Source organism: Trematomus bernacchii, unplaced genomic scaffold (assembly GCF_902827165.1).
Source record: "Trematomus bernacchii unplaced genomic scaffold, fTreBer1.1, whole genome shotgun sequence".
Classification (NCBI taxonomy): Eukaryota; Metazoa; Chordata; class Actinopteri; order Perciformes; family Nototheniidae; genus Trematomus; species Trematomus bernacchii.
In genome coordinates, this window is record NW_022987656.1 from 220,029 (window position 1) to 246,717 (window position 26,689).

Consider the following 26,689-nt stretch of genomic DNA (forward strand, 5'->3'; position numbering starts at 1 on the left):
TAAAGCAGCGACTGTATTCACCATGACACAGGCAGTCTGTGGTTTGTACTTGTTTAACTTTTGTCTAGTTTCTGAACATATATGAGGAGCTGTGAGCTCTGAGTGCTAACAGCTAACGGCTGTGTTGTTTTTCTGGAGTTCTCTGAAGATCACGTCACGGCTCCGCCTACACTGCGTTACTATAGATACTACCCCAGTTCCTAAACTGTAATGGAAATGCGCCATAAAGTGAGCCAGTCCTAACGAGGCCCAGCCATACCGAGCGGGGACGAGCGAGGCCGTGTAGTGGAAACGCGCCATAAGATGTTCTTAAGAGTGTATGCAGATATAAAGCTCTTATTATAAGAATCTGCAAACAGGGTTGATTCTGTACTAGATTTTATGCAGGACAATCGGGCACAGGAAGGTTTGTTGATTGGGACAGGTTACGCTTCAAGATTTCCAATATGGACACCGTACCATGCATGGTGCCCCTTGGATGTATCATATGCATGTTTTAGTGTTGTTGTTTTTTTAAACATTTCTCTTCTAAACAAAAGCTTGGATAACAAACCTTCTCAAAGAGTGGTGACAGCAGAGAAAAACACTAGGCTAAACAGAGAAGCTAATGATACCCTTGGCCGGCTGTAAACAAGAGCGATGTGTTGCTGAGACATCAAGAATTTGACCAACCACTGACAGAGAACCTAAAATTAGCTTAATGTTTACCCCCACTGGACAACAACGGCTAGAAACACATTCTTGTGAGGGCCAAAAGTGAAGTGTACTGCACATGGATTTGATCTATAAACAGTTACGGTATCTCAAGAGCAAACAGTATTTTTACTTCTCAATAATAAGTACCAGTTTGTTTATAAGATTTTACAGTACATAAGATGTTTCTTGAAGTATGTGTTGTGATCTACCAAAACTACACCTCGTCTGTTTCTTATAAAATGATTCCTCCGTATTCACACTGCCAGTACTGATGTTTAATATTTCCCAGGGGATAGTGGTGGAAATTTCATGGAGTTGCTTGGAATTTAGCGTTTTAAAGACTAAGAGGGGGTTGTACTTACTGAAAATATACAGGAAAAAGGAGTAAGTAGAAGAGGAGGATCTCAGGCAGAGAGTTAGATAAAGGAGGATTAGGAAAGCGAGAAAATAAGTGAGGAAAATAAACATGCGAACGGCTGCCGAGCACTGGCTCAGCAGAGGTACTTCCCCTTATGTGCACAGCTGGAATTGTGAGACGGTGAGCAATACTACCCGCTCTGCTCCCAGACTCTGACACAAGCAGGGGAATTTAGCTTCTCTGTGCTAGGATATCTCAAAAATAGCACTGGATAAGGGCATGGCAGCAACTCAACAACAAGGAAGTAGACTGCAGATCTCCCTAGTTGACATAATCAATGGCAGAGAATTACCAGTCAACAATGCACAAGGTCATTTATTTAATAGATTTAGAACTAGTGCAACATGAAAGGTCTAGTTTCCAAAGGAATTAGGTCAACATTGCAAGACTCTGCATCCCAAGATTTCCACCAACGTCTAGTACCAATACAGGAAGTCCTATGAAGCAAAAGTAAGGGTGTGGAGGTCATTGTTGTGGATGGACATTTGCAAAATTCAATTCAATTATTACCCGGAGGAACTGTATGCGAGAACATACATTTCCAAATGGGTTGGGACTCTGACATCAAACTTACTTTACCCTGCTAGCTTTCTAGAACCAAGTCTGTGTAATGTCCGAATTCACACTTGTTTGAATAGATCCACTAATTCTCCGAATTCAAGGTAAGTGAGTGGGCATTGGAGAAAACTAATATCCAAAGAAGAAGAAAGGTAATTTAAGCAAAGACGCCAACGGAAATGTTTCAATGGAGAGACAACAACATTCGGGAACTTCTGTCAGCAGGGGCAAACTTGGACTTGGACGTTTTGACTCATTAATGAAACTCATGCACCTAAACCAAACAGAGTATTTCCAGTAAGTGGGACACACTCCTGTTGGGTGATACATGGGTGAAAGTGAACCTCCGGTGAATCTAGTTCGGATGTTGTCCAGAGTTATGAAAAAATGGCTTGAATTAGAATTAGCTTTTGCCTGTTTATTAACCCTGACTACAATTTCCCCTTACCTTAACTAAGTGTTTTGGTTGTTTAACCTTAATCATATCTGAGCAATATTATACTTGCCATAACCAATATCTGTCCCTGACCTTAAACATACAGTAGTTGCTATTTACAGACATTGCAGAAAGATTAAAGGATAAGGTTGTATGCATAAAGTACCTTCTGATACTGTAGCTAAAAGCTTTTTTTTTGTTGCTATATTTGCTTCAAAATGGAGTATAATTCTTGAGAGGAACCACAATGCCTGATAGGGAAGGGCATACAAAAAAGATTAGAGCTTTCGTTCTGGTACAAACATTTTGAGTTACTTGCAAAGTTATTTTACACCTTTCTGGTTTGTTGAACCAGAGTACCTCTGAAAAAGGTGAGAATATATTAACAAGACATATCTTACTTTGAAAAAGAAATGGCAAGATCTGAACATTTAAAATTATTATTTATGGGCGGAAAATTAATCGTGGTTAATGCATAAATACAGGTTTTCTGGAACGTTTAGTGATGTAATAACCCCTTTTTTGTTTTGCTGCAGATTGTAATACTACACAAACATTAAAACCACACCTAGAAAGCACTGATGCAATCAGTCCTTGAAAACCAGTTCTGAAACTAGACGTGCAATTAGTCAAGATACCATTATCTCATACTTTTATCTGGTTAAAGTCAACATTTACGTCAACACTTGAAACATTAAAAACAACAAGAGGTACATTTCCTGGAAGTCTAGCTATCACGAACCTCCTAATCTTTTGAAAGATCTGTTATTAATACCAATCATCCAAGTGCTGGGTAATCTATAGGCTTTATTACAGGGTAGCTTGACAAACATGTTCTAAGCAAACTAATACAGCCCCTTTATCCTGTCTGGGCTAGCTTGCTATTGAATCACGACTTAACTGAGATAATCAGATTTGCAGATAACCAGTAAGTCAAAACAGAGTTTATGGCATGGCATAATGAAATACAACTTCCAGTTATTGCAACATTTCCATTTAACAGTGCACACCCATGGTGGCTAGTTTGCTATTACAAAGGGTGTACAGTATGCGCCACTGCTGAAGTCCTGATCTGAAATTTGACAGATCTGTCTGACATTTAGGACCGCATAGGAGAACCATGCAATGTGGTAAAAAAAGAAACATTGAAAAAGATCTGGCTTTAGCAAGTGGAAAAATAGAACAAAAACAAACCATGTTATGAGGTTGTTTTCTTGTGCAACAGGGTAATCAAATAAAGCATATACTTTCTTTCTTTCTTTCTTTAGCCTTTATTTAACCAGGTGAAAAATCCCATTGAGATCAACGATCTCTTTTTAAAATAAACCACATGCAATACATGTACATATTTTAGTCCACAAAAATTGATTCTCATGAGTGGAGATACTCACTGGCAGTTCTGAAGGCTCCGGAAGAAACTCGGCATCTTCTCCGAAAATGAAATCTGGAGGCAATTCTGGAAACTGTGCATTGAATATAATGTCCCCTGGGAAAAGAAAAGAAGAATTGGATTACCTTATGGACTAATAACATGGACAATATTCATTAATGTTATGTACTATAAAATGACCAGAATGTTTTAAGTGATCTTAACAATTAACTGGGTGTCTTACTCAGCCCAAAAATGCAATTTTCTTTCAACAACAATAAAACAGTGTCATTCATTAATTTAAAAGTTGGCAATCCACGTTACTATGTAGTTTTAGGAAATGGAGATTCATTTGATCCCATTGCTAGAAAAGAAAAACTGCAGTGGGAGCGGTTTGATGTTTTATGATCCTAAATCTGATTCTGCCCTGATTTCTAGAACATATAGGGTTCTTCAGCCTGTACCCATTGGAAAACCCATTACTTAAACCTTGTATAAAGAGGCTTTTGCCTGGAAACATCTGTGGGGGTTTTATCTGGATCATATCTAGATTGACAAATACTTTATTTATCCGAAGTTGGGAAATTGTTTAGGTAAATTAGTAAATTAAATATCCACATTCTAAGTGGTCAAGTGCCATTGAACCCATCCATTGGGTTCTACAAAGAACATTTTGATATTCTTTGAGTTGTATCTAGAACCCACCAAGGGCGCTCTTAAAATAGTCTTTTGTAAAGTCTTACCTTTAACCCTCTTATCTTCTGGGGGTCTGCCATATAGTATTTAATGATATGGAGATTATTGAGTTCCATATAGTGTATATTGTCTTTAGGGTAACCCACTAACTTTAGAGTTACTATGTTGAACAATGTCCAGCGCTTAGAATTCAAAAGGTTCCTCATGTCATCTATTTTCTTGGGGTGTGTCTGCTTTTTGACGAACACTTTCTTCGAATAAGCTTTTAGACAATAAGCAAGTAAGAACCCCTTTTCAAACCCTTATTTACAAACGCACTGTAATGAACACACTTTCATTGGAGCCTTCCAAACAGGTGTTTTGTGTAAATCATTGCATTTGTAGTTTTAATAAAGCACACATTACGTAGTAGTACGTTTGGTTTTAATTTATGTATCCACATTTGAAACAAACAAGTGCCAAAATACTAAAAGAAAAGAAACCCCTTTAGGTAAAAACAGACAGGAAATGGCTGCCGCTGAGGCAGGGACAATACTGTTATAATGTGATCGCATAACTCATTGCTTGTGCTGGTTCACAATGTTCTGATATAATGTTACACAATTCTATTTGTGTGCTGCAAGACTGTCCTGTTCTGCTTTTCTTTGCCGTTCCTGAGGCCGCAAGAGGAGGCAAACTTAGACATATGGAAATGTTTTTTTTCCAGCGGAGAAGAGTCAAACAAGGAGATGAGAGGATGTGCTGTAGATCCTTTACCAACCACTGGCAGCCAGTCAGAGATGTACTGGCACGGTTCCAGAGGGAAATGGGGGTCATGGATGTACAACCTTTACAGGTTACATAGGCTTTCATATATTGCTTTGTTCATACAGCCTCAGACATCCATGAAAAGTGCAGTCTAGTCACTGCATAATGTGCCTTCTTAAAGTCTTACTTCTGTTTCAGCCAGGCATTTTATTCAGGTCAGGAGGGAGTCAAATGTACAACAACAAAGACCAGGAATTGTTGTTTAGCAGAACCAGCCGCGGTGGTGAAGTGGAAAGGGGCTGGGCCTGCATTAATAGAGTGTGCCTTGGATTTTGCACGCAGGTCCATAGACTGGCAGACACCAACCTGCGGCTCTGCATCCTTGATTAAACAAACGTTCTTCCTCAGGCTAAAGCACAGGAAGGCACAGCAACTAGTACAACAGCTGCAGACATGTCGCATGCCAGTGCCCTGTTCTCCGTTGTTGTTTTGCCAGGTGCAAAGGTTTTAAGACTCCTTTTCTAACCTTTGACATATATTTTGTACATGGTAGGTTGTATTACTTTAAGGGTAAGGATAGGGAAGATTACATGGCTACATCACAGTATAAGGAGTATTTTTAAAATGATTTATGTGCATTCCTCAGCCTTATGTCCACATATTCCTCGAGTCTAGCTACTACATCTCCACATAGGTCAAAATCGTTTTTGCTAAATTTGCTAAATAAGCAAAGCGTACTTCCCCTTGCTAGAGGAGGGTTTTCCCCCTTTAAGCAGAGCCACATGTTGACCAAAGTTTATAGACAGCCCAACAGGACTTCATACAGATAACCTCTTTGAAATGATCAACTCCTTCCTTAACCGCAGACCGGGCACCATTAACTGAACGTTGTACAGTAGGGCATCACTTTATTTATATTTCATATTGAGACCTGTACATTAACTGAAGCACAAAACCCCCTGTCAAGAAATCATCAGAATCAGAATACCTTTTTTTTTCGTCCCACAGAGGGGACATTTGCAAAAGTAAATATAAGGAAACTACTCAGTAGTGAGAAGGAGCTGCAGGTTGCCATTCCGTGCGGCGCCAAATATTACACTAATTGTCATCGTCAAAAACAGAAATGTTTGCGAAGTAATGGAATTGTCTGGCCTGTATGCTGAATGCTTTCATGGGGAATTCTTAAATCAATATTTAAGCTTAAAAGAATGATGGGCGGCGTGTGGTGCAGTGGGTTGTGCGTTGGTGTTCGGATCAGGGGAGCACAGGTTCAAACCCCACTGCAGTCAGCATGTCGTTGTGTCCCTGGGCAAGACACTTCACCCCAAATGGCTCCTGTGGGGATTGCCCACAGTATTGAGTATGTAAGTCGCCTTGGATAAAAGCGTCTAACAAGTGATTTAATGTAATGTATTTGTTTACATAAAGAAACGGTTAATAATGACAAGATCCTGGGAAAAACATTCAATTCAACTGGGAAGCTGAGATTAACTTGATAAGACCAATAGACATTGACAGAAAATTCGACTGAACGAGAGGTGTTTCAAAATAAAACACTTCAACATGTATGGCAAGGCTACTGTATCTTGGAAGTGGGTGACAATATGGGTGAAAGACCCTGCCTTGAGCTCTGTTGAATGAAAATGTGTAAAATAATGGGTGCATTCATTTTGATAACTAGGTATTTAACAAGCGTTGTATGCATCTGTTGAGTCGCTTTGACAGTTATCTCATGAAGCTTTTGAGGTTTTTGTATACCACATAAATGTTTATAATCACTTAACTTTAGGACGCATGCTCACACAGGAAAGTCTGTGATGTGGGGAGTGATTCAGAAGGGGGAGACTCTTCCAGTAAAGGTTCAGTGGCATCAACGACAGCATGTTTACTGCCCTCCTCTCACTGATTGAACACCTCCTTAATCACAAAAAATGTTCATCTTGTTTTTGCACTGAAAGAATTCCTGTGGGTGCTTTTGGTCTTGCCTTTAAAACTTCAATTACAAAACATTCCCACGGTGCTGTTCGGTTAATCATGCATTTTGTTACAGTCCTACCAATGTGTATAAGGTATTTTAATTGTCAAAATGTTAATAGTCGACCAAAATACCTGCCAGACTATGTCTGCTGTTTTCATTAAGCCTCTGTTCCGTATTAGTTTTTTAAAACGTGCCCATTTATTTTCATACATTTGAGATGTTAGCCTTTGCAGACCATTAACATGCACATAAACCTATATAACACACTACAGGAAGGGAAAGGAAAAACAGGTTCCCTTGAAGTGTCCTGAATATGTTTTGAAAGTGATCCACTAGTGTTGACTTCAGCGCATGTTGACCTGAAGTTACCAGCCTACTGCGAGTCATAAACTCTACAAAACTAACAAAGGAGTGTGGTTATTATTCAGCTGAAATTACATTTATTTAGCACTAATGTTTCTTTTTTTAGTGCAGACCCATTGTTGCAGACGACCAATCAGCTAACATGAGCAAAGAGGGAAGTCTGCAAATTGAAATGATGTGGGCACTTACAATTTAGTGCAGAAAAAAATGAATTTAATCAAAATGGACTTTTGCAGTCGCTGTTTGAATTGTTCAATCAGCAACAACACAAATCAATCTAGGAATACATTAAAATACAGATGAACAGACAAGCCTGATTCAAGCCTTGGCTGACCCCTAGCTTAGTTTACTGCTTCTTGGTGAAATGATAAGGCAAAGCAATGGTTCCTAATAGATTTGTTTCATTTGCTTCCAAAAAAGTGTTGCCAAACTACAACAACTCATCAACGTAAGACTCAATAAATGTTATTGACTCTTCAAACTGACACTCAACTGTTAGGAGATGAGTCATTTACTTACATTTCAGCGTTTCTCCAGCGTAGGGGATGTGAAGTTTGAAGCGATCACAGCAGGGACCGGGGGTCAGAGATATACATCTGAACATGGAAACAACCAAATACATGTTCAGTCTACTAGCCTGAGAACACAATACAGTGAGAATCAGAAAGGTTGATGATCAATTAAACCCAGAGGTGGAAGAGGTTCTTTTTTACTTAAAGAAAAGTACAAATACTATGGTCTTTAAAAGTACTCACGATGCACAATGGCTTTTTTCACCATATTATGTTATTATAAAGTAGGCTACTATATTAACCTGTTTTTTAAATACATAAACATTATTTATTATTTTAAACAGGTGGATTTATTGTGCAGTACCAGATCTTATCATATACAGTAAGTATATCATGTGTTTTTTATATTGGAATATACATGTTACATGCAAATGTATTGAGTGGAAGTATAATGTAGCAGGGAAGGAAATACTCAAGTACTGTTATCTCAAAATAGTATTGAGTAAATGTAATGACTAACACTGATTAAACCAAATTCTGCACACTTCATATTGTTGCCTTTCTGATACCAAATCACTACTCTGTCACTTTGAGGCCTTTTCACTCACACAACAAGGATTTGCATATTTGACATTAGCCTGTCATTTGTACTTAAAGGGACAGTTCTCCCAAAAATAAAAATACATATTTGTCCTCAGACTTGTAGTGCTATTTATCTAGATCATTTTTTTCTTGTAAATTGTTGAGCGTTGGAGCTATTGTCTGTAGAAATGTCTGCTTCTCTCCAATATAATGGAACTCGATGGAACAGTGCCTGCAGTGCTTAAGGTTGCAACAAAAGTTGAATGTAGGAACTATTTAGCAAAAATACTGCAAATACCAGTTACTCCAAGATCCAAACTCTACTATAGTTCTGACTGGGCAGAATGTAGTCTTGACTCATTATGTGTATACAAATACTACACAAATATAATATCATGCTTACAGAGTTTCCCCTATATTCCACCAATCTTTCTCATATAACTCAAAGGCCAAATCACTGCAGTGAAACATGTACTAATGGAACCGCTGAGTTCCACATGAGGAACTTGTGGTCCAAAAGTGTTTCTCACCCAGTTTTGAGGTCTGTGACTCGGAGACAGTTTGTGGAGTCCAGTCCCACGCGGCCGTTCCTCACAACGCTGCACAGCAAGGGCCGCAGCTCAGGGGAGATCCTGTGAAGGGCCACCTCAGGGGAGATGTCGTTCATTTTATCCGCTCTGAGTGATGAGTCTGTGGAGATACAATATACAGAAAAGCTTTAATGTTATTTATAAAAACAGCATTTTACTAGGAAAAAGCATGTATTTGTACTGGAGATTCAAATGACATGAGCTAATGTACACCACATACATTGTCATTTTCATTTGTATTCTTCAGGTTTATTAGCAGGTAGGTTGACACGCACGAGGAATTTTACTTGATGTCATGGTGCATACATAAAAGTAAAACAAAAATGTAAAAACACAGATAGAGAACTATTTTAAGAAAACTATAATAACACAAAAAAATAATAAAAAATATAGCAGTATTTACATAGAAATAGAATGGAATAAAATATGGAGAGAATTAAATGAAGAGAAAGTATAACACAAATCAGGTAAACAACAGCATTCAGAGCAATAAAACACATTACATGACTGTGTCAAAAGACAATATATAACATTATTCAACATCTGTTCAGCTGTCATTTCCGGGTGTCAAGGGAATGTTTGTATGAAAGTCAGAAACAGCTTCCTGTTCTTTTCTGATTTTTTACTTTCTAGCTCAAAATAGGCAGATGTTTATTCAACTCCTGGGTGTTAGATAGTTAAGATAAAACCAAAGTAACGTTTAGGGCCATACAATGTTAGCTATGACACTACCAACCCCTTTCCCCTCACTATAATGTAGACAGGCCACAATGAATGGCAAAATACAAATAAAATAGAGTTAGTATCAAGCTTATGTTGTACACGTTGGTTGTGGTAAACTAGTACACTCAGTATCTCGGGGGATATTAGTCTGTACTCTACATGTTATGTCAGTGTATATGTTCGTAAGCTTGCTATCGTTAGCTTGTTAGCTTACCACAGAACGGAACTTCAGTTTGCTACACTTTGAACAACTAGCTTACTCTAAAAAATAATCTATCTATTATTGTTAATGTTGATACAACATGCGGTGTAGGTAAGAGTACCTGAAAGAGCTGGAAGTCAGATCATTTAAGCATTAACTCCAATGTTTACTTCATGCACTTAACATTTCCGGTACATGTTGTTAGGGTCCTTTTGATTGCCCCCCACTTAGCCGTCTGTTATAATGCCTGTTGACAAAATGAGTGTTTTTACTCCCTAGGCCAAATTCTGCGGTAACATATAACTCATTTACTATTTTTGGCTTTCCATATTTATACGTTATACATTCTAGACTACACAAAATGCGTATGCACTAATAAAGTGACAATATTGGGCCAGGCAATAGCTATAACGTTCCCAGCTGTCATTATGCACTTTGACCGTCTCTTTTCTGTTGTGGGGTGTTGTGTTCAGTTCTCAACTCTGCAAGAAACCAAGAGAACATTTGAATGAAAGGTAATATCTGCACAACTTTATATTATAATACATATTATATATTCTAATTAATCTGCATGGATCATAATCCCTTCTCGGCGATATTCCACTCAGTCTTCATCTAATTCCAGAGTTGAACACACACGTAATTTAGGTGCTTTAAAATAATCTTAATATTTCTAATTGTACTGTAAAATAGTCGTGATAGTCACGATTATCTTTAACAGATAAGCCTGCACAGAAATAATGTATATGCACAACATAATAAGCAAAATGGTGTAATGTAACTAAGTGCATTTACTCTACTGTCCTTGAGTACAAATTCCAGGTACGCTACGTGTCATTTTTTGAGTATTTACCATAAACTGTGGTCTTGCCATTCTATATAACTTTATACTTGTACTCCACAACATCTCAGAGGAGTTTGACTCCACAATGTAGGCCACAGTTTTTCATTATATTCAGTAAAAACAATGTATAGCCTATGTGTTGATTTTGAATGGTTGTGATACACTGAAGGATATGGTCTTCCTTGATGAGTTGAGAAAACTCATAAAGTTACAGGTTCAGCTACAAAAAAAAGCAAAGTCACAAAACTGAAAAAATGGCTGTTCTGTGAATTCTAGATGACTGCGTTTGCCCATCAAAACACCTCAGGCTAAAAATCATTCAATGTGTGAAAAGACACCTTTGTCTTGTACAAGTTAAACAGATCTAACTTATAAATAATAAAAATAAAGATGACTATTGTAAAAAAATATTTGAGATTAAAACAGCTACACAAGAAATATTATAATGTATTTACACTAGGGAATTCCCCTTTGCAGAACTGGTTGATAGCATGCAGGAGTGGACGATGAAGAAAATCCTGCAAACTCCTGTTTTAACAAAAATGTGGGTTCTACAGTATATGGACCTTACACATTCTGACAAAATAAAACTGCAATATTTAAATTATATTCTCTCAAAATATTTTACATTGGATTTTCGAAAGAATTTGAGTTATTATGTGCTTGCATGGAGATGAGGTTGTTGTGTTTCATGTTATCCAGATATATAATTTCCTCATAATATGATTCCATTGAAAGACCATCAATGATCATATTTAATTATCATTATTAGCCCTAGTTGGTTATCGCCCAATCTTTAGTGATGTTCAGTACCTGATTAGATGGCATTAGGGTTGTCTTAGCAGTTCAACATTCTTCAACAGTTGTTTTTTTGAATATTCTTACATTTGATGCTGTAGCTAAAACGACAGAAAATAATTAGAAAAATGTTACTCTTAACACTTACTTCACACTCTTACTGTGGTAGTGTGAAGGTAAAACATCACAGAAAAGGCACACAAGATGATTGCTTGTGTTTAACCACAGACAATGGTGAATTATGTCCTTAGAGTCCACTACAACACTGTGAATAATATAAAAGAGCTTTTGCAAACAAAGTGTGTTTGTGTTTGGTGGGATAGGGGTACAATAATATGTTTTTCTGTGATTATAGCCATTCTCTTAACTTCTGAAAAGCATTTTTAAACATAAATCCTCTTACTGTATCATCGTAATAACAGTCATTATCAATTTCTTGACTGCCGGAGCAGACATAGGCAAAAGTAGTTTTTTGTTGTTTTTGAAATGGTTCCAACAATATTTTTTTATTTTCCTTTGGGTTTTTGATTATAACTCAGTCTTAATTGTTTTACCCATTGTGTGGAACCTACATTTGCATTTTATCAAAGTAGTTTCAAACATGACTGCAGCCTTTTAAGAGCATACTTTGATAAGTTAATTTCCCAAAGTATTAGTTTTAAAGGAACATATTTTGTGTCTCCACTATGACATGTTTCCATGCTTTAATGTTCAAAAAGCTCTTTATTTTTCTCATACTGCCTGTGCTGCAGCACCTCTTTTCACCCTCTGTCTGAAACCAGAGACCAGCCTGCTCCGATTGGTTAGCTGGCCAGCTCTGTTGTGATTGGTCAACCGCTTAGATATGTCCCACAATGTGTTGGAACACTTTCCAATAGAAGCTTGAGTTTTGCATAGTGATCACTATGTTACAAAGTGAACAAAGGAGTCCAATCGGGGGATTTGAGACTTTACAGACCATTTACATGCACTAAAACCTAAATAACACACTACAGGAAAGGGAAAACCCCAAAAAGCATAATAGGGAACCTTTACTCTTCAGTCATTCATTCATGTTCATTTAGATCAGGGGTGTCCAAACTACGTCCCGGGGGCCAAATGCGGTCCGCAGGCCATTTTGAAACGGCCCTCAGCTGATTTAAATAGTATAATGAAATATGGCCCACAAATTAAACTTGTCATATATTGTACTACTTAAATATATATGTAAACATATATATCACGGTATTCATGGCGTGCCCACCTTTCAAATAAATTCAATCAATTAAAGTTGGAAACATTTGTAAACAAATCTTAGTTGATATAAAAAGCCCAATAACTTATTTACATAACAAGCTTGAAATCTACCCTTTCTATTTCCCCTTAGTATAAGCACACTGAACTTTCTGTTTTAAGGAATGAGCTGCTGCTAACAAAATAAATGAAACACCTCTGGAGAGCTGTGATGTATACGCTGTTTTTTTCTTAAAGCATTTTCAAGTATCAAGAATAACTTACCTATATTTGATTGATTTTGCTAACTTTGTCTACAGTGATGGCACTTATAACTTAACTTATGAGGCAATAAACCTAGTGAGCGGCCCAGCCCTTTGTATATCTTTCTGTATTTGGCCCTCAGAGAAAAAAGTTTGGACACCCCTGATTTAGATGCACCAACCTGAACACTAATTCAGGTTGGTCAACTCTATGATAACTTTGCCTTGAACTCAAGAAGAGATGGAGCATTTTAAAATGGTTCGTTGCTATTTAAAGTGGTTGGACAATGCAGATCTCTAAAATATTCTCCTGCAGTGGAGATGTGGAGGTTAGCTTTTCATGCCTGCCGAAGGAAGACAATATGCTTTGAGTTGTGGGAGAGAGAATTGAGCCATCCTGCAGCCAGCGGCCAGGCTTTCCAAGTCTTCCACTGCCTAGGCAGAGATTTGAAGAGATTAACACACTAGCATTAGCTCAGATACAAGCCGAGGATTGAATTAATTATAGCATTCGCTGGGCTGCGGTGCATTCACATGGTGTAGCATTGAAATACCCCCCCCCCCCCCCCCCCCCCCCCCCCCTCCATTCCACCCCCAATAAGATTGGAACCTGTCCAACTCAGCCAGCGATGAATGCTCTATTTTTACCTTCTTTCTCATTTCAGTCAAGCTCATGCTAATGTGGGAGATAAAGAATATCAAGTGATTTTAGTTTGGAGGCTGGTGGGGAAACTAGTTTACATATTGTGCCTGATATGCCCCCAAGGAGTCTGCTGTGCTTTAGATTTTGTCCTCGTTTCTCAAAATATTTGATAGGAAAGGCTGGACAAATGTTGAGAATCTCCTAAAACATGAACATGTAATTTAAATGAAGATTACTTACAATATGTTATGTCTGGAAATGAGTGTTGTTACTTTATTAATAACACCAATTTGTTTCCGAATCAGATCATGACTGAAGAGGGGTTTGATGTGATGGTGGTTGGCTCCTGTATGACTGACTTGGTGAGGTGAGTTCATTTAGCCCATACTAAACTTTGTGTTTGTTTACAAATGACCATTAATCACCCTTATGTTTTATGAGAACGCTGAGTACAAAATCTTTGGCTAAATATGGGTTCAGGAAACTCCTGTGCTTCCTCAGGTGGGCCCAACAGGAAGCAGGACATTGGGCAACTGTTCATGATCATATTAGGATTCTTTTTTAAATGTTTCTTACCCTTTTGGTCTGGATCCATGTGGTTTTGCTTAGTATGAAGATTTCAACACTGATTTGTTTAATATGTTTTTGAATAATGAAAATGTAAAAGAAAATATATAATCTGTTCGCAAACTCTACAAAAAAGTTGACGTTTTTTTTAAGCATTGGCAACAGTAGTTACAACAACAAAAAAGATCCCCCAAGGAATTTCAATTGAACTACAAGATGTTTCTCTTTCACAAAATCACACATATACTACCCTGACTATGATTTATGTATTTTGTTGGAAAATCCCTCTTCAGAACATTGGTAGCTGCCAATGTCGCCAATGATATCTTTATCTTACCATCTTATACGTACAGTAGTAACCACCTTTTACTAGGTTCCTGTTTTACATGAGTCAGCTATGGACTGTAAATAAGAGATGTAAATTAGTTGGCATTTTGGGGGGCCATCTTCTTTTGGGACCAGAAGTGGATGAAATGAAAATACACTGTGAAGAAGTTTAAAGTACTAACAACAGAAACACGGAGAGAACAAAAACCAGACATCAACATGACCTGTCTTTCACAGGGTAGCCACGCCCTCAAGCATACTCTGCTCTACAATTTGACTCTAAATGGGACCATAATTTGCAAGATGAACATCATGCTGTATTGAAAAAGACTATAAACTAGCAATTGGGAACAAAAACTCATTAGGAAAAGTTATGAAAGATGGTATAAGGTCATTTTCTCGTTGACTTCTTTACACTTGGTCATCTTTTGAAGACCAGTGGAATCAACCCCTGTTGCATTGGCTTAACTTTTTCAAACCCTGTGTTTGCCATTGAAAGTCAGCAGGCAACAATCAAACAAAGTCATTTGACACTCATGTAATTACAGCTGAGAAATAATTCCAAAGTCATCATTTCATAAAGCAAAATGTACAGTTGCTGCTAGAAAGTCTGGCTTTGAGTACAACTGTCTGAATTCAAAAAAGCCTTTGCTTAAAAAATAACTACGAAATTCTAGCAGAAAATCTTCTCTCGTTATCAATGCAAACTGCATTATGTTTGTGTTTGCTCATGAACTCGACAGGCATATTATCAGTAATTTAGTGGGTGGTGGGTGTGGCTGACCAAACAGTCAAGTGTCTCTGTTTAAACATGTTTCCCTTTATTATTATTATTATTATTATTATATGCCACAACAGCCATTTTCCTTTGGTGACTTGCAGGCATGTGGAAAATATGGCATAAAGGCGCGAGGGTATTTTCCATCATGGTTTGAAATGGACTGCACCCTCCTGTCTGCTTAAGAATAGAGGAAGTTGTCCAAAATTAGATAATGTCTCTGGCTTTTTAATACTTGTCCTTAACGCCCATAATAATGTAAGGAAAATCCCTGGTTTAAGAGTGTGGAGGTTTTAGGCCATTAGGCAATGATAGTGAGCAGACTTCTCGTTAAATAGGGATGGGTTGGTGCATTTCCATATACTTCAGCTTCCTTTACACACATGAGCTGCTGTTCTAAAACATCCACTGATCTGCAGCAGGTTGTTATTGCTGTACAAATACCAAATCATTGATTAAGTCATTGACAGCTGATGTAGGTGTGCCCATCCCATGGTATATCTGACTCCACTTTCAGAGAGTGTGCAGAAGATCTGGTATAATTGCTGCTTACCGAAATGTCAGTGTTGCATCATCCTCTTACGTGGTGAGATTTGTTGAGCCAAGTAGGATCCATTCCCACAAATCATTAGTCATCAACTCCAGCACAATGGGTTAGTTAGAAAACAATTTGTCATCCTCATTTACCATAACCTTTGTGAGGAATGACACAATCTCAAAAGAAGCATTTAAAGCAAATACAGTGTAATGTCACGTCTTCATGGGCTTCAGCCATCGAGCTGTATTCCTGTCAGCGTGTGTGGCAGTTTTGTCACACAGCTTGTATTATATTTGTATATGAAACCCTGGAAAAAGAACTGTCACCTAGCTGCCAGCAAGTGGAGATTTAAATAAACAACCACAACTTGTGCCAGTGCCAGAAAAAGTTTCTCGACATTCTAGCGAGTGCAAGTTGTCACATTTTTGTTGTCACTCACAAGTTCCAACTTATGAAAAACATATGCCTTCTCCTACTGAGGTATTTGGATTTATTTTGTTGCTCATTAGCAATTCAAACAGTGACTTTCTGCTTTGAAGGGCAGGCGTTGTCAATTAAGACCCTTAATAAGCTAACGGGAAATGGCCTGTTTTTGGAGCGTGTGTGTGTGGGGTTGTTTTTTTTGGATGGGGGTCAGATAGGGAGGGGGTAGTTGGAATACATTTGCAGCCCTTCAAAGTGATATGCATGGCTTTGAAGTTAGCAATCCAGTTGTCTTTAACAGCCAGTGTTTGGGTGGCAGCACAATTGAGTGGCAGACAGCGGAGGCACACACTCTTCGGTCTTGCCATCCGAACACACTCAGATCTCTATGGTGCTTTGTTATAAGAGTGCCAAGCAAGAGTATACTATCCTTGTTTTTTACAGCTATAGTAAAATGTTATGTTGTATAGGTCTGCTGTCTGCAGTGCACAAAGAGGAGGAACAGCAGGGCTTCTCGTGCTTTAAACCCATTGTCAAAGCCATACAGTGCCCCCTACTGCCTCAGTCTACTGAGTGGAGGCGCTTATCACCTGCTCACTGGAATCTGAGTTTCCCAAATTGTTAGGCAGAACCACAAAGTACCACAACCGTGTTCCCACCAAAGCATAGTAAACACACCTTTATTCAAGTGTGGTTTGTAATGAATTTATCTGCACAAATTACAACAAATAGACTGGTTCAAAATAAGACAGAATAACAGTATTCTTCCTCCTTTTTACTCAGGGACAGGTTGTGGGACAGTGTTTGCAAAAATGTGGAATACAGGTGTTTTTTAGGTGTTGTAACAAGGTTACATTTAATCCAAGCACAATTCTTATCAGAGTTTAGCAAAACTAAGTTTAAAATAAGTAAAGATAAGATAAGATGTACTCTATTGATCCCAAATTGGGAAATGTTTTCGTTACAAATTTCAAAATAGAAAATAAGATTATATAAAACAGAACTAAAAAATTACAAATAATTTTCACCATGAAGATAAAAATCTGGAAACTCACGTTTATGTCCAAATCCATCAGATCTAGCTAGTTCTAGCTAATGATATGGCTGCTGCCCCTCCCTACACGCAGATCACACAGACTCAAACCTCATCTTATGCCCAAATTCCAGCTGAGAGGGTCTTCTCTACAGCTGGCCTGATTGTGAATCGCCTCCGCACCCGCCTCTCCCCTGAGTAGACATGCTCATATTCTTAAACAAGAATGAGTATTGATTAGCTGCATTCTGTGCATAGGCCCTGTTATAGGTTGTTGATCTCCGTTGTAATAGGGTTACATTACGACTTGGTTTCTATAGTTATTTGAACATGTATTTATATATATTTTTCAAAATTACATTTATTTTTTTTATTTTTGGAAATCTTTTTGGAAAAAATCTTTTATAGGATATGTACATTTTGGTTAAACCGATTAACCGTTTTTTTGGGGGTCGAATATTCGAATATACATTTGCTTTCAAATTCCCATCCCTAGAAGATATTAGTCCAGTTAACAAAAGAGAAACTATCGAGCTGTGAGTTCTCTGCCCGCCAGAGGTGATTCGCTGCACAGTTATTGCAGTAGGCAGGAATGTATTCCTGTATCTGTCCCTGTGATTTCATTAAACAGCTTCTCTACTACTTTGAGAAAATATGGTTGGCCACAATTAATTTAGCAAAATGCCAGCAAGTAATAGACAAAACAGCAACAGAGTAAGGAAGAAGAGACGGCCTGGCACCAACTGGCAGAAATTAAGAAAATACATGAATTCAATTAAAAAAGGCAGCAGCTTTTAAAGGCAGATCTCCTGAACTGTAATTCTAAAGGAAACACTGGATCACAATTTAACTTTGAACCGTTCATTTTTTGTGCAACAGCATTTCATTTAATCTAAGGTTAGAGAGAAAAACTAAACTGACATTTAAGGAGAAGTATGCATTACAATGTTTTATTTTAATTTTAACCTCATTTTAAAGTTTTGTGCAACATCATTTTAATTAAAGATATTAAAAAAATCAGTTTTGAAAATTAATCCATATTGAGTGAACTCAATCATAAAATATGAACTTTTTAGTATTTAATCAACAGTAGAATTGTTCTATTCCATAAGCTGTGTCCGTGATCCGTCTGCCAACCTTTAATGTAATTGTAAAAAATATTAATTTAAAAGGTTTTGAAGTATTCAATTCAGAGACAGAATGGGTTGATAAGTGGCTTATTATATCCACTGATATAGGCCATTTCTGAGTGAATAATAGCAACATGCACGTGGCTTCAACAAATGGTCTGACCACACAAAAATAAACGCCCACGTCCTACTCCGACACTGCACCTCTTGTGAGGGAAGCAGCTCACCATGCCCATGTAAGGTATGCTGTCTTTGCTCAACCTGTTCTTTGTTAGGTCCCTTCACCTTGTCCTGATTTACCGGAGCTTCTGCTATAGGGACTTTTATGGACAAGGAAACTTTCACAAAATGTGAACAAAAATATATTTTCTGAGTGGTGCATTCATCGGCTCAAAAAGCTGAGGCACACCAAGAGCTGAAGGTTAACACACTGATAAAAAAGAAATTCTGTGAGCAATACAACCATGTAGTATCCTTATTTATTGTCGTAATTATATGACATTTTTACAAGCAAAAGCAAAATCTTTTAATATTTATTATTTTGCCAATAGCTAGTTCACGTTGAGGTTGTGTTTTTCGACAAAGAAAAGCTTTTCAATTTGTTTTTGTCCCAAGTCTGCTTCCCCATGTTGCTCACCAACAGCTGAGGAATGACTCTAATAGAGAAGGAGGAGAGGGAAATGAGAGCCAGCCTCAAAGCAAACACTTCACGTCACTGAACACCTGCTCTGGCCTTTTGGTTCCATGGGAGAAAACGCACCGAGGTTGCACTTTAGTACATAACTGCCCTGTTTGTTTGGTGCACTCACCACAGACAACAATAACCAAGTGTCTCTTTGGCATGAAGAGGCGTAGGTGGGTTTATTTAAGAATTTGGAAATCTGTTTATCTTACCTTCCAGTTATCCGCCTTAAAGTGGCTGACGGCCAAATGTTATATTGACAATGTTGCGGTTGTGCTCATTATTCATCACTATTGTGTGAAAATCTCAAGCCATGAACACGTCAATGTAAAGTTCAAATATGGGAAGGCAGAAGATTTGTTAGTGACTATGGCGGACACAGATACATGCTTCTTCTTACATGATAATCACTCAAGTCTCTACAAGTGAAATGCCCTTGCTATCATTTAGTTTACTAGCATCGTGCACTCCACTTAAAAAATGATTAAAGACAAAAGAAAATGAAATAAACTAATAGATAATGTAGAGATACATTCCACCATACATGTATGTCATCATCTTCTTGACTCAATATGTTTGCCACTATGAGGGCAATCCTTGTAACAGAAAACCTAAGTTCTAATTGAAATGTTTAGTACCACTGTTGTAAAGATTCAACTAAATACAATTTTTTTTTTTTTTTGCCATTTTAGGAAATGCACTTACTGTAGTTGCTTTTTGCAGAGAGTTACATGAGAAGATAGATGCATTGTCCAGCATAAGTTAGAGCCACAGTTAGCAAGGCTAATTTTAGCTTAGCATATGTATTAGCCTACATTTCTGTTTTTTAGCTTAGCACAAAACAATTCCAGGAAATGTTTTATATGCTTTTTCTTCCAAAAGCCATATCTGTATGCCAAAATAGAAAACCACCATAAGAGGCAATTAGCTTAGCCAAGGGGGATGACAGCTAGGCTAGTTGTTTTGGTGTTGAGCAAAGCTAACCGGTTTCTAGCTATTGTCATATTTAGCGTAGCCTACAGATATGACAGTGGTATTAGTGTCTCTTTTTTTCAATATAAAAGACCTGAATGAACGATGTGAAACAGTTTTTCCCAAAAAACACAATATTTTAATTAATGTACATATGGGAGTCTATGTGCAAGGATTTCTTTCTCACCAAGAGAAACAGCTTTGACACGTGTGGGAAAACAGCTTCCTACCTATTCTACATATTCAATAACAATACGTGTGTGTGTGTTTACATGTGTTCAACCTTTGTTCCGTTTCCTTCTCACCACATTTCAGTCTCATTGACCCTACATCCTGTTATAGCTTTGGGCACTTTAGTGTTTTCACACGCCGGTGTGCAAAAACAGCAGCATTTATTGCCGCCTCCAGTGTTTGCCACTCAGTTACTGAAAATCCTGGGATAGAGTGAGCTTACTGTAACAGCACACATGTCACAAACACACTCGCAGTATAAGAAAGAGCAACAACAGGGGGAAAAACAAGTTTATGACAACATTTTGCCACCCGCAAACCCTTTGGCCCCGGGCCAGGATTGCCCGAAGCCAGACCACAGCATTCTGACGTACAATATGAAGTGGTCTGTTGTCTCTACTCCATGTTACTCACCACTCATTCTGGCTCTGTGACTGAAATCAGGGAACAGACAGCTCCTCCTGAGGGCAGCCACCTGTGGCATATCAACCTCGAGGGGGAGGGCAGGACTTTACCCAACCCTGATGAGTCACGGATTACTAGTGCAGCCAACATCAAGTTGAGACGTCTATGGTTTTTGCTTGTTGCATCATTTGCACAAATTGAGAAACTTGCATGGACACATCTTCAGTCAAATATTGAGAATGCCTTTAACAATGATGAGCCAATGGCAAACTCCATATTAGGTTTTATTGCTGCTTTCGAGTTTAAGTATGGAAAAAGGGGGGTTAGGGGGTGGGGTTCCAATGCTCCATTGATTCTGGCAAAGATTGCACTTTGTTGACCTTTTTTGTGAAAGCCCTTCCCAAGACCAAAAGATGTAATCCTCAGCAGACTCAACAAAGACCTATTGTCTTCCAGTGATAAATAAAGAGCTCAACCAGGAAAAGATTTGGCCCTGAAGGTTTACAGTATCTTCACATTTTGGCATCTCCCTTTACTTCTTGGTTTCAATGTAGAACGCTCACACTGCCAAATAACATATTTTTCATAGTTTGAAGGAACATTTTCAAACTTTTAGTTGCAGTGTGAAGAGACTGTTGAGATGAAAAATCTAATTAGGACTGCAATATCCAGCCAAAGCATGTTTTTAGGTAGAAGACTCTTACTTTTTCATCCTCTAAATCCTTTGAGGTTCTTTTGAATGTGAAGGTGAACTCCATAAAATGTTGCTAATTGCCTGTTTATTTTTTTTACCTCAGCCAGGCACCAAGACTACCAAAAGCTGGGGAAACCATCCATGGTCACAAGTTCTTCATTGGCTTTGGAGGGAAGGGGGCCAACCAGTGCATACAGGCTGCAAGACTGGGAGCCAAAACCGCAATGGTCTGCAAGGTATGACACTGGAATCAAGTTTGCAGAAATACACTGTTGCTGTGATTTACATTATGTGTGTACGTTTGGATCCAAGCATTAATGTGTGCATTTTTGAAAAAAAAGTTGATTTGCTTGTCCAACCTTTGTTTCATCTACGTCCAGCTCAGTACAAACACAGCTACCATAGTCCGCCAACTAGTTAACAATTCCCCAAAACATTGCAGCTTCGTTCACACTTCAGTCATTTCACCACATCAACTCTCCATGCCTCATTTTCTCTTGATCAATACTATACCGCATGCATACGCCCACCCACACTTGCGCGCCTTCAAACAAGCCTATTCCCATACCATACAACCCAGAGTCTCCAATCAGTACGCTCAGCGTGGCCTTTCAACCCGCGCACTAAAGCACCGAAGCCCCACCTCTGTCAGAACAAAGAGGCCCGATCGATAACAACCCAGTGCGGGAGGAGCTCTCCGGGCATGGGGAGAACCCAAAAATAGACACCCGGGCTTGTCAAAAACATCCAAGACGTAAGGCCACTCTTCAAAGAGATTGGGGCCAAGCAGCCAATACCAGCCCAACCCATTATCACAGGCAGCTAGAAGTGCCCTCGTTTTGGCACATTTTTTGGAAAGCGTGGGTTCGAAGTAGGCGCCTCGGGGCAAGGTGGGGACCCCTTCCACAACCCAAAGTAGCTACAGATGTGGACATCCCAATGCGGAGCAGGGGAAGAGGGGAAGGAGGGAAGGAAAACGAACGTGAGGTGGGTATGAAGAGGCGTGAAGGCGGGGTTATCGTGTCTTCGAGGCTTGGCGCAGCTGGTTGTGTGTTTTCGCGTGTGTGCATTTCTTGACTTTGTGTGTTAGTTTTTACACATTTTCGGCGGCGGCACCATGCCAGTATGCTGGCAGGGCACACGAAAATCCAACCCAACTGAGGTTTGACTATACCACTTTTCAAAAGTTGCCGCTAACCAAGTCTGACCCCGCTTGACACTCTCTTTGTTGAAATCGTTTTGCTTTCCATCTTTTCTAGGTTGGTAAAGACTTCTTTGGAGACAATTACATTCAGAATTTCAAAGACTATGGTGTAAACACAGGTACGTTTTTTTTCTTGCATTACTGCATGCCAAATTGGTTGCCATTTCCATGTTGCATGGTAAGAAGTTCACGGTCAGAGCGATTATTTTTTGCCTGTATTTTGTCAGTTCTGTTTAGTTGCTCATGCTTTTGGATTTACTGGGAGATTTCTCTATTGTTATGTCCAATGGTGGGTAACCAATTGGAATTTGTTTAAAATAAAGTTGCTTTTCAAAAGTTGCTCATATCAGACTCCAGATGTTTGTGGCCTGTCTCTTCATAGACAGAACCGAAGGAATTCCAAGCAATTATAGAAGTTACTATGGTGACAAGTGTGTTTTATGAAACACAAATAATGGATGCTTTCAAACTCTGTTATTCACCTTTCGTATATTCCCTCTGTCTCAGACTTTGTCGGGCAAGCATCTGATGCAGCCACAGGAGCTGCCTCAATCATTGTCAACGATGCAGGTAAATGCTTTTCTTTTGCCACTAGCTCATGGCATCCTCCTGAGATCCCAAACACTCTTTCAGTTGTAGAAATTGCCTTATACTCTACAGGCTCAACCAAGAGTGTATGCTTGCTACCAGCAAACTCTTTCTTACTACTACACAAACACCTTCACACAAGCTGTACGCCCATGCATTTAGTGGCGCCATTGTCACATTAGTGTTGGAGTGACTAAAACCAACACACACACACACAACAATCCAAGACTTTCTCCAGGGAGAGTAATTTCTGTCATTTTGCAAATACACTTTTACACATTTAGATGTCTAAAATAATCCCATGTTATGTGGATGCAGTCTTGGATTTGGATCCCTTTTTCTACAATTTAACATGGAATTAGGTGTTTGAATTCAATGATTTTAAAGAAAGAATAAGTCCAACTGAAATTTGTTATATAAGAGATTGATTTAAAAAAAAGAATCATCTAAATTCTTGTCCACATGCCATGCTGCATTAGTTTGAAAGCGTCAATTTAGTCAAATGTGTTAAGCGTTTTCCTTAAGCGGTGAAAGACAAAGCTTAAGAAGAACAACACACAAATGCACGACAAAACGTAAGTGTTTATGTGGGTTTATTTGAAGTATTTGAAAGATTACAATGTGATAACAATGAAAATAAGTATATTATGGCGTGGGCCAGCGCATAGCTCAATTGGTAGAGTTAGCAGCCCATGTACCGGGGGCTTGGTCCCTAAGCGGAGGACCCGGGTGTGAATCCGGCTGGGAAGCATTTGCCTGCCTGTCATCCCCATTTCAACTCTAGCCTCATCTCAATACCCCTCCTCGACTCCTCTCTTCCCCTCCTCCGGGACTTGACCCGGAAATCGATCAAGACACGCCATTTTGAAGGACGTCCCAATAGCTGAAATGCACACGGAGGAGTCGAGGAGGGGTGCCGGAGGAGACGAAAGGGAGGATACACGAGAGCAGACTACGCGGAAGTGTTGTCACTACTCGCGTATAAAAGCCCCGCCCCCACCTTCACAGCTGGTCGATTTCAACACAGGAAAACGGAGAACTGGAAGAATGAGTGGAAAAGCGTCACATAAATGTATAAGTGCTCACAGCTCCGTGGGAATTATTATGTGCAATTCATTTCTTAAGGTTATACTAACAATTTAAGTCATGTTTAATGATCTTGAACGTCACTAAAACATAGCTATTAAGAAAGCTATTTCATAAATGGCTAGATCTTGATAAATAACAATTGTTTGTTTTGTTTTGTGTTAAGATATTCAGTAGTTAAATTATTTTAAATTCACAGTCCTGAATGTTGGTTTCTGGTGAATGTGGGGATCTACAGGACACACATTTTCAGAGTAAAGGCTTTTACATTATTATAATTATAATTTTATTGAAATGTACATTTTACACCAAAACGGAACACAAAAGCAGGACCAACCATCATACATTGAATTCCTTGACTAACAAGAGAAAGATTCATTCATTTAAATACATATTTAACAATAAATGGGCCGGTTCTAAAGGGTTATTCAGTTAAACCCAATGAGAGGGGATACAGCTGTGCACATGTCATCATTAACAGACGTCGTTTAAGAGTGACGTTTGAGTGAACGAGGACATCCCAATTAATACCTGAGGACTCCTCTGTCCTCGCGTCACCTCCTCGTGTCTCTCGCTCGCATCTTACGGAGGCAGAGCTAAGACGCAAGGAAGGGACGCGAGTGAGGGAAAGGAGGAGTCGAGGAGGGGTATTGAGACGAGGCTTCTGTCTCTATAATTAAAGCACCGGATGCCCTAAAAAATCATTGAAAAAAAGTATGTAAGGCATGACAATTTTGAGGGAAACTTGACTATTAATGTCCTAGTTGACACTGAACATTTTCACTTTTTATACCAAGGTCAGTTGCTATATTGCCCTCACACATACTGTGAATAGTGTGAAAACATTAAAAGTACAGTAAGCCCCCACAGTTTCTTACATCACACATCCCGTATTTAGCCCTATTTATGGAGTTGAGAGTTCCCATGGGTTGTCAAAGTCATTACACGGTGGCTGTTGTTTCCTCACACGTCTCTTTTGGTGTCCGCGGGCAGGTGAGAATGCCATTGTGATCGTGGCTGGTGCCAACATGCTGCTGGGCAGTGAGGAGCTGCACAAAGCTCTTCCAGCCATCAGTCATGCAAAGGTCCTGGTGTGCCAGCTGGAGATCAGCCCACAGACGTCCTTGCAGGCGCTACGCATGGCTCAGGAGAACAAAGGTCAGTGAGTGTATTTGTGCTTTACATGATGGTGTGTCCACAGCTCACGTGCAGGTTGCTCAGTTGCCAGGGTGAACATTCTAATAGGGGCCATATTATGCATTTTTGGGTTTTCCCTGTAGTGTGTTTTACAGGTTGTTGTGCATGTATATCTCCCACACACTCCCCCCCCCTGCCTGAAGTGCCTTCATTGGACTCCTTTGTGTACTTGTTCACATCACTTTGTGACACTCGCGCTTCTACTGGCTAGCGCTCTAGCACATTGTCCGTGTTTGGCTAAGGGTCAAGACATCTCAAAGCAATTCACCAGACCAATCACAACAGAGCCGGCCAGCTAACCAATCAGAGCAGACTGGGCTATGGTTGCAGATAGAGGGTGAACATACTGTAGGTGCTGCAGCACAGGCAGTATGAGAAAAATAAAGATGTTTTTGAACATTAAAGCAAGTAAAAATACAAATATGAAACCTAAAAAAGAGCATTATAGGGCTGCTTTAAGACAAATTCTTCCCACTGACTCGAAGTAATATTTTCACGAGTGTTTGTTAGGTCACTGCAGCTCACATTCCACATAAAACACCATGTCTGTACTAGGGGTGTAACGGTTCACAGAATTCACGGTTCCACCACTCGCACTCCATCGTTATTGTAGTCCACAGGGAACGCGAACTGTTCCCACACAGCTGATTTAAAAGAAGCAGATGGGTCTTCTCTTCTAGCTCCTGTGTGTTATCTGAAATCGCCAGACTAACTTTTCTTCTTCTTGTATTTTGTTCGTTTTGTTGTGTTTTCTTCTTGTTCTTCATTTGTTGTTTAAGGGCTGGCAAACAGCTTTTAGGCGCAATACCGCCCCCTGGATTATATATAGTGTAATGGATACTGCCCTGAGTGACAGACTTTTTTCCCACTCATAAAAAAAGGCGTATTCGTCGTGTGACTGCATGTGCCGAACCGTGACATCCGAACCGTGACGTCCGAACCGTGACGGTTCGGGACGAATACGGATACCGTTACACCACTAGTCTGTACGGATATTGCCAATTGATTCATTGTTGTCCTGCGTAAACGGTAAATGGTATCGCCCCTCTTGAAAGCTGGTGATCCCACTGAGTTGAATAACTATCGTTCTATCTCAAATCTTTCTGTGTTATCAAAGATTCTTGAGTCCCTAGTTTCTACTCAACTAAAACTTTTTTTAAATTCACACAACATCCTTAACCCTATGCAATCTGGATTCAGATCA

General features: G+C 39.1%; 2 protein-coding genes across 5 annotated transcripts in view; one reads left to right on the top strand and one right to left on the bottom strand.

The window, feature by feature from the left end:
• The window catches only part of babam2 (BRISC and BRCA1 A complex member 2), a 78,811-nt gene extending 68,717 nt beyond the window's left edge, over positions 1 to 10,094 (bottom strand). Inside the window, exons 1-4 of one of the 2 annotated variants that reach the window (XM_034135216.1) lie at positions 9,992 to 10,094; positions 8,886 to 9,045; positions 7,781 to 7,857; positions 3,500 to 3,594 (exon numbers count right to left, since the gene is read on the bottom strand). In XM_034135216.1, coding sequence (XP_033991107.1) covers positions 3,500 to 3,594; positions 7,781 to 7,857; positions 8,886 to 9,022 — 309 coding nt within the window. In that variant the 5' untranslated portion in view covers positions 9,023 to 9,045; positions 9,992 to 10,094. Of the gene's footprint in view, positions 1 to 3,499; positions 3,595 to 7,780; positions 7,858 to 8,885; positions 9,046 to 9,882; positions 9,953 to 9,991 lie in introns of those variants that run through there. The other variant, XM_034135217.1, reaches the window with a different exon arrangement.
• The window catches only part of rbks (ribokinase), an 85,087-nt gene that overhangs the window by 30,082 nt on the left and 28,316 nt on the right, over positions 1 to 26,689 (top strand). Inside the window, exons 1-6 of one of the 3 annotated variants that reach the window (XM_034135218.1) lie at positions 10,314 to 10,385; positions 13,936 to 13,997; positions 21,514 to 21,646; positions 22,670 to 22,733; positions 23,122 to 23,184; positions 25,282 to 25,446. In XM_034135218.1, the coding sequence (XP_033991109.1) occupies positions 13,939 to 13,997; positions 21,514 to 21,646; positions 22,670 to 22,733; positions 23,122 to 23,184; positions 25,282 to 25,446 (484 nt within the window). In that variant the 5' untranslated portion in view covers positions 10,314 to 10,385; positions 13,936 to 13,938. Of the gene's footprint in view, positions 1 to 10,313; positions 10,386 to 13,935; positions 13,998 to 21,513; positions 21,647 to 22,669; positions 22,734 to 23,121; positions 23,185 to 25,281; positions 25,447 to 26,689 lie in introns of those variants that run through there. The other 2 variants (XM_034135219.1, XM_034135222.1) reach the window with 2 other exon arrangements.